General features: G+C 38.6%; 1 protein-coding gene across 1 annotated transcript; it reads right to left on the minus strand.

Moving 5' to 3' along the window:
- Window positions 1-381: 381 nt before the first annotated feature.
- Window positions 382-11,886, minus strand: LOC115376209 (macrophage mannose receptor 1-like). Its single transcript, XM_030075700.1, has 5 exons — window positions 11,838-11,886; window positions 3,134-3,529; window positions 2,376-2,735; window positions 2,138-2,235; window positions 382-534 (listed from the first exon to the last, which is right to left on the minus strand). The coding sequence occupies exons 1-5, from the start codon at window positions 11,884-11,886 to the stop codon at window positions 382-384; spliced, it is 1,056 nt and encodes a 351-aa protein (XP_029931560.1).
- Between the last annotated feature and the right edge of the window lie 1,236 nt (window positions 11,887-13,122).

Here is a 13,122-nt window from a genome sequence, read left to right on the forward strand (position 1 = left end):
CATTAGGCACTGGTATTCTAGCCACTGATATTAGGCAAACTTTTTAAAAGACTGTTTTGAAGTAAAATGTCTGTAGTTTTCAGTATATATTCACATATACAGCAAGATGTTACTATAAATGTTGATATGACACAAAACTCTGGATTTGTGATTGTTAAGAATTTATAAATATGGAGATGTGAAAAACAATATATTTTTCTAAGAGACATTTTTTTTATTATTATTATTTTGGCCTCTAGCAATATCTTTTACTCACTTCAGAGTTATTATTCGTTAGCACAGTCTGGTACAAATTAACTTTATTCAAATTAACTTTTATTCAAATGTAATTTAGTTGTTGTCCTAAATAAATGATATATCAGTCACGCAACGGTGGTTGTGCTACTGAATCAGTTTAGTTTGACAAACAAGTTCCCTGTCTGCCAAATCAGTCGTCTCGTTTTCCTCTGTGTGGAAGACTTTTCTGTCGGGCCCCTTTACCCATTCAAGTTGGAGATCTTCACTCAGCCCAGCGTCTTGCATCTTCCTCTCCATCTGGACAACAAGAGGAGACTTAAGATGTGTTTTTGTGCTCTTTTTGAAACTAGTTTCTGTTAAAAGCCATATGACCTCTGGAAAAGAGCCACAAATGGCTGGCAAGCGACTGCACTGCACTGTATTTGAATCATACATTGATTTAATTTTGTAATTTGAAAAGCGTTTGGCAATGCACTTTGGCTGTTGAGTTGCTCCTGAGTTGTGGTCAGCACATAGGGTAGCATGCATTCTCATTCAGAAAAGGGGAGATCTGCTCTCTACTGAGTTTTCGGCCCTTTGTGTTTGTTGGTGAGCATATGTGAATGCCTGCGCATCCCCACTTTGCATCATGCAAACTAGGCAACACGAAGGTGCCATGCTCAGCTAACAAAAGTCACCTTGTGGTGGCACGAAGGCAAATTAAAACTAGTCATATCATATAAATGAGGCCCTGTCTGTCATTACATTTGTATGTTTGGTGTACACTCCACCATACAACCATGAGGTAACTGTATCCTTTATAAAACATATTAAAGGATTTAAAAAAAACAAAAAAAAAAACTTTTTACCTTATCAGCCATCACTTTTACCTCTTACTCTTAAACTTAAACCCTATTCCCTACTTGCTAACCTTAACTCTTACCTATTAGACTCACTGACAGCTATCTGGTGATACCTGCCCACAGCGCTGTGACTTCCAAGTTGTGAACAAAAATAACCATTGTTGATGTTTGAAATATCTTGCATTATGGACACATCTGGCACGTGATAGTTTTTTTTTTTTTTTTTTTTTTCTTAATGAAATTTACCATTTTCATTTATTAAAACATTATATTGGCATCACATCATATTGGCCTTATTAGAATTAGAATCAGAATCAGAAACACTTTATTGATTCCCAAGGGGAAATTGGGTCATTTGCAGTTACTCAGATTCTCAACTGCAACTGATGAAAATTTCCAATCACGGATCAATAAAGTCTTTCTGATTCTGATATTCTATGATCTTCCCTGTGGCGCCACCAAAAGGTCCAATTGTTCTGGTTCAACCAGTAGGACAAATTGTTAATATTGCAGTCTAACATCTCAAAATATTTTTCTGATTGCCATGAAATTTGTTGACAACATTTATGTTGCCTACAGGATGAAACCTGGCAATTTTGGGAGCTGCATGACCTTCTCTCTGGTGCCACCAGCTGGCCTGGCAGGACACCTGCATCAGAAATGGCATGCTTGTTTCCCTCTCGTTGCACTTCCAGGGCTCCACAAATATTAGTAGAAATTTGGTATTCTTTAGCTATGTGTTAGAGCTTTGTGTGTCATGTGATATTTGTAGTTAAAAGTGCAGTGTCACTCTTCACATCTAAGGTGAAATTAAATTTGTTTTGTGATGTGGGGTACTTAATTAAAGGTATCAAGGGAGAGGATTTCTGTGGTGACAAAATGCACTTGATTAAGTTTTATTTGATAACACAAAGGAGGTGGCTCAGCTTGTGGAGCTCATACCATGAAGGCTATCAAGATAAAGTTCCCTCTTTTCTTTGCCCTATCTTACCTGTCTTTTTCTACAAAACTGAATAAAGCAGAAACGCCAAAAAAGGAACAACGTGCCAATCATTAACCTGTTTCAAGATGGCCTCTGTCACCGCAGGGCTATTCAGGTCGACCGCAGAGTCCACTGATGTTAACTTGATTTTGAAAAAGTGCTTCTTCATTTGATCTGTAAAACAAAGCAGGTTTTATATTGGTTTTCATCAGACATGCACTTTCCCATCAACTTTTTGCTTTTTCATCTATGTTTAGTAATGCTACCTTGTGAATGTTCATTTGATTATTTTTGTGAAGCAGTAAATGACTCACATTCATGGCAAATGAAATGACCTCTGACTGAACAATCTTTATCAGTCCATCTTCCAGAATACATAGGGCGAAGCTCACTCATTGCGCAGAGCTCGTCAGAATACTTATTATCTGGTTGTCCATGTATCCAGAATCTGAATGAGGAGTTACTCCCTCCTGACCACGAGCTCCAAGGGCGTCTGAACAGACCGATCCAAAAAATCGTATGTCCTGGAGCCACCTCCCTGATCTTCTCGTTCTCAGTCTGGCTCCTCGCACTGGCCAGGTCTGTGTAGTGCTGCCTGCAGTAGCGCTGAGCATCTGTCCAGTTTTTTCTCTCATTTACATAGATGTAACTACCAGAGGTACTGTTTTCCATACCTTGAAAATGCAAGTAATGCAAAGGTTAGATTTAATATATATATATATATATATATATATATATAGATAGATAGATAGATAGATAGATAGATATATCTATATATATAGATATAGATATAGATATAGATATAGATAGATAGATATACGTATGTATGTATTTATGTGTGTGTGTGTGTGTGTGTGTGTGTGTTCATATCATAGACAAAAGAAATTGGCTGAACAAGATAAAAACTGAGCAAGAAAAATTAAAATACATAAGAATGTCAATTAAATGAAACAAAATGAAATACCTTCTATTGATAAAGGGAGCAGGAATTCAAGTGTTCTTAATATATATATATATATATATATATATATATATAAAATTTACTTTTTACTTTTCTATGTAGGAGACTCACCTTTGGTGATCGTGTGGTAACAGACAAAGCGAGCTGGGTCTTTGCATTTGCTGTCCATCCAATCTCCACTCGAGCTCGCCATAGTACCGCAGGCCTCCAAGTTGCCATAGTTATTAGGCTGTCCTGTGTTCCAGCTGGTGAAGTTTTGTCCTCCTTCCCTATAGACAGCCTCATCTGACAAAGACCACCTCCAGCTGTAATACAGGTTGTCATAGAGGCCAATCCAGACTGACCCCTCATAACCACTGCCTGTAGCATCAATCAGCTTGTTCATGTCCTCCATGTCGTTGATGGTGGCCAGGTCAGTGTACTTCTCTCTGCAGTAGCTTTGGGCTTCACTCCAGGTCTTTGGCTCCTGAACATGGTGGTACACACGTTGGAGGCCTGAACAGAGCCCTGTGAGCGAGGGCACACAAACAAAATAATAAGCACCACATCTAACTCGATGTTCATTGCTGAATATTTAATATCAAATCATTATGTACTCTCAAATGCTATTATCTGATGAAGTACGAGATTTCAAAAGCCAATGTAACATTTAATTTTCCTATCTCCTGTCTTTTGGGATGAAACTTATGTATATGACCTTTGACTTTGGTGAAGGCTTGATCAGTTCTCAACCAAGATCATTGTTTGAGGCAAAGGTAACCCTAGATTGTGCATGTTACCAAACCAGGCAAGGACTAATCGTGGTTCGCGCCCTCTGATTGAGCCCTTGATACGGAGCAAATTTATGTGCAAGCCCATAAGCGAGTCTTAACTGAGAGGGCACTGTGACACAAATCATTCACAGGATCACACGCCAGTCAACACAGTCAACAGAGATGGAAGATGATGAAGCATCCACTGTAATTTCTAACCTGAGTAAGCTTTGGTTTATTGAGGCTGTACTGCAATAAATTTATGTAGTGATTGCTAGATTTGTGTGGACCTTAAAACACACATGCTGTACTATAATAATAAGTTTCCTGTTTTAATATTGCTTGTCTTGTTGATGCAGGAGTGTTTGTTGGGGAACAAACAAAATCAAAGTTAAAAACAAATTCTGCAACAGCTGGTCATGTTTTGCCATGTATGTCAACAGGAAGTCGGAGGTTGAATCTGCCACAAAAGTGGCAGAATTTAGGGCTAATTTTGGTGCATAGTTTTAAAAAAGGCAATTTTCTTATTTGTGTGATAGTTTGTATTGGGAAAAAAAATGCAGCAGAGGATCATGAGGGATTATTAAACAAAAGAGAATCAGTAATGTATGCCGGTCTTAAACCATTAAGAACCTTATAAACAAGTAAAAGAACTTTAAAATCAATCCTAAAATATACTGGTTGGCTGATCTCTCTTTCTTGTTCTAGTTAAAAGAAGTATGCTGGACTGGTTGCCCCCCTGGTTTTGGATAATCCCCATGACCTCTGATTTAATCTGTGGGGTCAAACTGCCAGGTTTGGATTGACCTAGCTCTCTGTTGGCTTGTGGACCAACTAATACAATTTCAGTTTTCTCACCCTTTAAATTAATGAAGTTATTCTGCATCCACTCGTTTACTACAGCCAAATCACGTGTTAAATAGCAAAGGATCATTACTTGGGTCCAGTGAAATATACAGCTGTGTGTCATCAGCATAGCTGTGGAAATTAAGCTTGTATTCTCTGTTAAAATCATCTTAAGGAAGCATTTATATCACAAAAGCAGGATACATTGGCATAACCAGGCAGCTTCCCTGAGCAGCACTAAAAAAAGGTACCTCATATTTCTTAAACCTTGATTTATATTGCTCTTTTGTTTTTGTGTTTAAAAAGAGTAAAAATAACACCAGAATTCAAACTTCTGGTGGGAGTTTCAACCGTGATAGCTGATAGATTTGCTGATAGATGTAACCATACATACTTTACACTTAGCATCTAAGAAATGCAAAAACAAAATGCACCATTTAACAGTTTTATAAGACAGTCAAGGAACTGAATTTCCAGCTTTTTCAAGATCCTCCACCACGCTGATGGCTGGCAAAGTACAAATTAGGATAGCTAGACCATGTGCACACACACAACACACACATTTTGTTTGAGAGTGAGCTTTAGATGTTTGCCTTTATGCAGTCACAATGTGCATCATTGGATACACATTCACACGGTGATACTGACCTGAGAACAGCAGGAGGAAAAGCATGGTCTGCATGGTCTCAAATTGCTGTGGGAAAAGATCAAATTTTAGAGAGTGTACCACAGCACGTGCATCTGGGATTTTTAGTGAAGTTTCTTAATCTGATCTAGAGTCCTTGGTTTTCCATAAAGTGCACTGGGAATTAACTGTTTTCCATGAGAATACAAAATATTCTTCTTTCAGGAAATCTTCAAAAATGATAACGTGAAAGGGAGATAATCACCTTGACATAGACAAGAGTAAATCTTTTAGTGCCTAATGGTAGAAGAGATAATGAGGTTAATAATTTTTTATAGAACTTTTCAGTTACAGGATTTATTTATTTATTTATTACAATTGCCAACAACTGAAAATCCTGCTAAAAAAAAAATGAAAGCTACTCACCAGAATTTGAGTTGGTGCTTCTGTCCTCAATGCACATTTCCTTCCCTTTGTGTCCCGATCTCTCTTTTTGTATTTAGTACACATATGCATAGGCAAAAATAATTAATCTCTGTGACGGTAACCTTAGGTAGGCACTTGAATGTAATGCACTTAATGAAATTTGAATTTGGGGGAACTTGATGATTCAGACTTACAGGCATATTGCCTTTCATTTGTATGATGACCCCCTTTTTAGTGCTTTGTATACATATGCATAGGCAAAAACAATTAATCTCTGTGAAGGTAATCAAATATTTGTTGAGTTACACACTTGAAGGTCAGTATTGTCTCTCTCTCTCTCTCTCTCTCTCTCTCTCTCTCTCTCTCTCTCTCTCTCTCTCTCTCTCTCTCTCTCTCTCTCTCCCCCTGACTGTTGCTCTCCTTTCTCTGTTTTAGAAAATAAAAAATCTGAAATTGCACCTGAACTTCAGTCCTGCATCTTATTCACCTTCCAAAAAAACAAAAACAAAGACTGCATGTGCTGGATATATATAATATATATAATCATAATATATATAAAATAAAAAAAGAGCCAGACAGTGAATCAGGTAAGAAATAGACATAGCGACCCAGTATTATGAGCAGAGAGGGATAGCAAGAGAGCTGTATATGGTAGAGCGAGGTATACAGTAAAGGGAAGACAGAGAGAGAGAGAAAGAGAGAGAGAGAGGGAGGGAGGGTCAAGCAAGGTAGACAGTGAATGGAGAGAGAGCGGAAGTACCCAGAGCAAGCATTTAACAGAGTTTTTGACTCACAGCAACCACAAGAGGTTCTTCATGGTACAGACATAAGTGTGAGATCAGCCCTGGACACACACACACACACACACACACATGCACACACACACAGGAGTTCAAACAATATCCTGACCCACAGATAAAAAAATAAAAAAAAAAAAAGCTGATATCCCTTTGTGTCAGTGTGCCAGTGCCTGTCTGTACCCAATTTGCCTCATGCAAATTATAAGGAAAACTTGATTGAACTGGAAAGGTCACCTTGTGGACACATGAAAGTGTGTTCCTAACAGAATGTGAAAACAAAAAACTTTATTCCTCATCTAAGGGACAGCAGCTAAATTGTCCACAATGTGAACATTTAAATGTAGATCCAAAGGTGCAAGTAAAACTATATTAAACGATTAAGTCTATTTATATAGCCCTTTACCATAATTATGTCTTAAAAGCCTTTAAATACCACTACCACCACTATGACAATATACTACACCCCCTAATACCTAATATTCCCAGTGTTTACAGATGGGTAAAAGCAACATAAAGTGTTAACACATCAGTCCAGAAACTCACTGTATAGGTGTTCAGCTGGTCTGATGTGGTGACTGTGAAGGCTGTAGCAAATGATTTACATATTTTTCATCCTCATCAGACCATTCAGTGAGGCCTCATACCCTGTGGATGGGGGGTGTTGTCATCCTGGACGAGGCCGCTCCCACAGGATGGAAATGTTTCATCACAGGATAAAGATGATCCCTCAGAATAACTTTGTATTGCTTTGCAGTGAGTCTTCCCTCCATGGGGACAAGTGGAGCCAAACCATGTCAGGAAAACTGTAGAGTTCCACCACTCTCTTATGAGGACGCCACACTTTCACTGGCCCTCTTGTCCAGAATACAGTGCAGGATGACTCATCTGACCACATCATGTTTTTTTCCACATCTTGGTAGACCACTGCCAAAGGTTGTTACACCTCTGAACTCTCAAATGAGGGGTTTATGCACGTCAGCCCTATTATAGTATCCCTCTCTCTGTACAGGATCTTTTAGTTTCACAGATTTAGAGAATGTATCACTCAACCATACTGGATACTCGTTTCAGCCGAGTATCCGGCTCATCCCTAGTGGATACCTGACAGAAAATGATACTGAATCCCCATTTTTGCCAAGATTTGGGCTTTTAAAGGCAGTGGTCTTAAATTTTTGATCAGCTGATGAACAGCCTATTTCAGTTTAATGGTTGTTTGCAATAAATTGCTTACTCTTTTTTTTTTTTTTTTTTTATTGTCTCACTCCCATTTCTTCTTTTTGCATTTTGAAGCTCTACTTAGAACCTTCTTAAGATCCAACAGTGCAAAATGTAAATTCTTGCAATTTCTCAACTGGTCTTAAGATTTTGATCAGGAGTGTATTCCGACCACATGCAGAGGAAAGCAAGAGCCATCACCTCTGATAAAAACCACCTGGGGCAGCACCTATTTGTTCCCCTACCATCTGGTAAAAGATACCGCACTCTAAGATGTCGCACCACCAGGCTGAGGAACAGCTTCTTTCCCAGAGCTTGCAGACTTGTTTTTAATTGCTGCTGAGAGACAATAAACTTCCTTATGTCCTTATGTTAAAGCAGTCGTCTGATCATAATAAATGCGGATGTTCAAAGTAGCAATGGAAACCATGATTATGTTCCCTGCACACACTTCACTAAACATATCAGTTTGTCACACCTTGTCACTTACACAAGACACCAATACAACATAGACTAATTGGCATTACATGGTGTTTTTAACAGCATGTCATTTATCTCAACGTCCTGCAGAGGTAGCACTTCACCATGGCAGCTTTTACCGAGCTGCAAATGTGGAAGGAGGAGCCACTGTGCACGGATCAATAAAATGTCATAATTTAACTCCCAATTTAACTCTTAGTAAATAGTGCATGACTTAGTATCACAGGCAGAATACCTTCATGTACTCACCCAGAATTAAAGTTACTGAATACTCAGAGGAGCTTGCCTACCAGTTGCCGTTTTAGATAACAGATCCATCTGTGGTTTTGAAATATAGACAAACAGATTTGCAATAGCGATTATTTAATGGATGTCTAATATAACATTAGAGGGAGTTGCTTCTCCTACCCATCTTGCATGTTTGTCTGTTTCAACCCAGGAAGGAGAGACCACTCTGCAGAGATGGGATTTGTTATCAAGTTTGGTAAAATTCTGAATAGCCAATGTGTAAATGTAGAATCAAAAAAATCAATTTCTGATACTTTTGCTTGGCTCACTCACACACACACAGAAATGACTGTAAATGAAGAAAAGGAAAAAACAGCATTTTTTTTTTTAAAGTATAATCACATAAACAACAACTGCTGTGTATGAATGTCATTTTAATTGAACAGTGTACAGGTTGGTGATATACTGATGACAATGAGACTTTTAAGCTGGCCCTGATTGACACTATAGGAAGTTAACAGCACGGTGTGTGTAAAAAATGAGGTCAGTTTAAAGCAGGTAACTGAGATAAGGAGTCCTTTGTTTTTGTGTCATACTGTAATCATTACTATTATTATCTTTGCTTCCATTACTATTTGTAAACAACACATGCTCACTGCATTAGAACTGCATTAAACATCAGAGAGCGAAAGAGAGATAGACACATGTTTACACATATTTTCACTGACATGAAAAGAAGCTTTTTGCCATTTACACTTCACAGAGGAGGCTTGAATAGCTGCTGAGAATAGATGCATATTGAAACCGGTTCGGTGGGTTTTGAACAAAGAAAATAGACTGCATAACTATTTTGGAACATCCTGAGAAAGAGAGAGAGAGAGAGAGAGATGACAGAGCTTTCAGTGGTTTGTTTCTGGTGTGTATCTACATGAGTGGTTAACTTTCAGAGAGGATTAATCATAGAGGAGTAAATGAAAAATTCCCAGCGGAGTCTTTTTACACAGTATTTCCAGTGATCAACATATTGGAACAAGGCCGTACTCGCCTGCATCAGAAGTTTAAGGTGAGAGGCGTTGGACGTTCGTTATTTCTGACATCGGGCTGATAACACTTTTGCATACCGTGATAAGGAAGTGAATGCATCGCGAGTGCATTGAAACTCCTGAATGCCCAGTGAGAAAAATACAATAACATACACGAATATGCTCTAGATTTTGATTTTCTATTATTCTGTTGTGGAAATTGCAAAAGTGTCTGATTGCTTCAACATGCTACAAACTAAGAAAGTATGACCTGTATTCTTCATTTTCAATTCTTTGATCTCTATCGATTAAACGCTGATATAGTTTAATATTTATTGATTTAATTTTCATGTCTCACTGATGCGCTCTGAAGCTAAAATTGCTTGTTATGTAATGAAATGGTTTGACAGCATTGGTTATCCTGCATTCACTGAACCCACAAAAGTGAAAGGGAAAGGCCAACCAAATATATTTGATTTGTTATGTATCCTGCGCATTTTGAGGTTAGTGGTTGTGACCCTGTTCTATTCCCGACTGGCTGATGATGCCATCGCTTTGTTTGTTTGCATGTTTGCGAGATCGTAAACGTTGAATTATTAGCCGACTACGTCTGAACGGCTGACATTTTGATGATGGCTCTTCAGCTCTTCAGATTGAAAAAAAAAATGAGATAGAGACAGAAATTCAGAAAGAGACAGAGGACATATTCACACACACAGGGGATTAACCACTGTCACTAACACTTGTGGAGTAAATCTTCCTTTTCTGTATTGATTGCTGTATGCTCACTGTGATCAGTGTTGACTTATCTTGTGACCATTAAACACAGAATCCTCATTGAAGAGAGAGAGAGAAAGAGCATTCAGGATGCTTATCCAATGGAATTTCATGGCGTCTGACCTTTGACCTGTCTTCCTGTCTATGCATGGGCGAATTATTGAATGGACCTACCAGGCCCAGGCTCAGGCCCAGGGGCCCAAGAGCTCCGGGGGGTCCCTAATGCAGAGCCTCTGCATGAAGTCACTGTCATTAACTTTTCATTTCTTGCCACATCATCAAAGTGCTTAGTCATGTCATGTCAATAACAGAGCCTCAAAAGTGCTGCTGAAAAACTGAAGGAAAAGCCTAAACACTCGCTTTGAAGTCACATGAAAGAAACCATCAGGATACATTTTAATCCCCTCAGTTTATCTATAGGACTTTAGCCCTTCAATTCTGTGGGGAGATATCCATTAGCAGTCTAGCAGCAAGACCCCAAAGAAGGTTTTACTTTTCCAGATGCCCCTATCTGAGGTGGAAGAAAACACACCAAATCTTCAAGATCTCCCATTCATGTAATGGATTGTTGTGGATTTCTATTTTTGGGCAAAAAAAATTGGGGGCTATTTTTTACAGCTACCCTAGTATTTGAAAAAGAGCCAAATTGGGCCATTCTGAATAGGGGAAAAGTGACAAAAAAACAAACAAAAAAAAAAAACACCACTTTCCTTCATCAAGTTTGCTGGTCTGTTCTACATCACCAAAGAGTCAGAATGTAATTTAAATGAAAACAATACTGAAATATAGCACTGAAAACAAAGTTGTTGTTTTTTTTTTTTTTTGGCGAAAATTGTCCTTTTGTGGTGATAGGAAAAGAGCACTCCTTTACTTTTCTCTCATTTACCAGAAAATCATAAAACCCTGTCAAATATACTTTTACTGAATTCCCTAGGAGGTTATTGAACAATAACCAGTGGCTGTACAGAGATATCTAGTAAATATATATAAATAAAGGAAGCGCTGACCTCCTGACCCTCTCTGAGTCGTTTAAATTGTCTGCTTCATGAATAAAGGTCATAATATCATTGTTGTTATGATTATTATGATTATTATGATTATTATGATTATTATTATTATTATTAAGCTATTATTATAATGCTAAAACAACATGAGGAGCTCCGTCTAAGGGGCTGCTGTCATTTGTGTTATCGGCTTTGTTTTTGTTAATGTTTAGGTGAATTTAGCCATGGTGCAGTTTTGTTAATGTTTAGGTGAATTTAGCCATGGTGCAGTTGGCTACAAGTACCTGTACCTGCCCTGTAGGTGGCGCTGGGTGGTCAGGGGGGGTCGGGGCTATTCCACAGCCTTACCCGGGGCCCTGTTCTCTCTTCATCCGCCCGTGTCTCTATCTCTATTTACCTCAGGTTATTTGCATAGCTGCTGCATCTCTCTCTCTCTCGCTCTCGCTCTGTGGCGCGCGCTCCTCTCCCTCCCTCCCCGTTTGAAGGTAGAGCCGAGCCGCTTTGAACAGTGAAACATATTCTGACGTGGTTACATTTTGGTTAAAGTGTGTCACTTTGGTAAAAGTGTAACAGTAGACGTGCTTTTGACGGCAGAGAGGAGGATGGAGGAGGAAGAGGGATAAACACGGAGGGAAATTACCGGGAGTGGGAGCAAAGCGCACCGACAGAGCGGCGAGGTAGGCGGGCATGTCGACAGGGCGAAGGCGTTCAAACTCACAGATTTCCATCACTCTGTCTAACTTACTCACTGAATTTTCCATATTAATACCCAAAGCTAATGTGTTATCCGTGCGAAAAATAACTTAAACCGACTTTACTTATCCTTTAGGAAACTTTGGAAGGATTTTATACAAAATATCACAGTATAATCCTAAGTCCTTTGGGCAAAATTAGCAGGTTGAAAAAACAACAGCAAAAAACTGAAAGTATGGCAGGTTACTGTAAAAATTTCAGTAGGCTAGCAAGAACATTTTGCAATTTTTTCGCCAAGAGAAACCTAATTTTTCTACTTTTTGTCAATACTATATTTTAACCTCTGTGTACTAACTTAAGCCTCAAACTATGGGAGTTGATTAAACCGGGAATGTAATGCCAATATACAGAATAATACTAATAATGAGAATAATAAATGATGCATTGTGTGTCTGTACTCTTAAAGTGGGTCATTTTTAAAACAGCTGCATTTCCTCTGTGGGACATTTGTGTTATTTTTCCTTACAGGATAACAGGCCTTATAATATTAATCCTAATCAAAATAAAATGTATATAGGACTGTTATAAAGTGATTTTCAATGTGCTTTCTTGCCAATAGCACAAATAGGGAAGAGGGGAAACTGTGAAAAACATTATAAGAGAAGTTTTCACAAGAATACAAAAAAAAAAAAACAGTAGTGTAAAATAGTACAGTTCAAGTCACTGTTGTTGATGATATTTTACTGTGTTGGGTTAATGTGGTGTCGTTTACACATGCTGAGTCACAAATGTGTGTTGACTCTAATAATGCAGTGTTGAAAACAAACCCTTTCTTTTTTTTCTTTTTTTTAGGGTGTAGAAAAGAAACCAGAATGTTGTAGTACTTTGCAGAAGACTTTTACAGTGTGGTGTAAGGTTGACCGGCTAAATCCTCGAAATTAAGCAAATCAGGTGACCATAAGTGGAGAGAGGAAAAAGCAAAAGCGAAAAGTGAGCCATAGAGAGAGTGAGAGGAGCAAAGCACTAAGGGAGTGGAGACATGCAGGACAAAATTTTTTGGGTGCGTCGCTGTCCTGTCATTCCAGCGAACATCTGAACAGTGTGTGCTGACATGCACTGTGTGTGTGTGTGTGTGTGTGTGTCTTTTTCTGGCTATAGGTGTGTGTGTGTGTGTGTGTGTGTGCATGAGTGTGTGTGTGTGTGTGTCTCACTGGGGAGGAGGCTTCATCCAG

The sequence above is a fragment of the Myripristis murdjan genome, chromosome 18 (genome assembly GCF_902150065.1).
Source record: "Myripristis murdjan chromosome 18, fMyrMur1.1, whole genome shotgun sequence".
NCBI classification, from domain to species: Eukaryota; Metazoa; Chordata; class Actinopteri; order Holocentriformes; family Holocentridae; genus Myripristis; species Myripristis murdjan.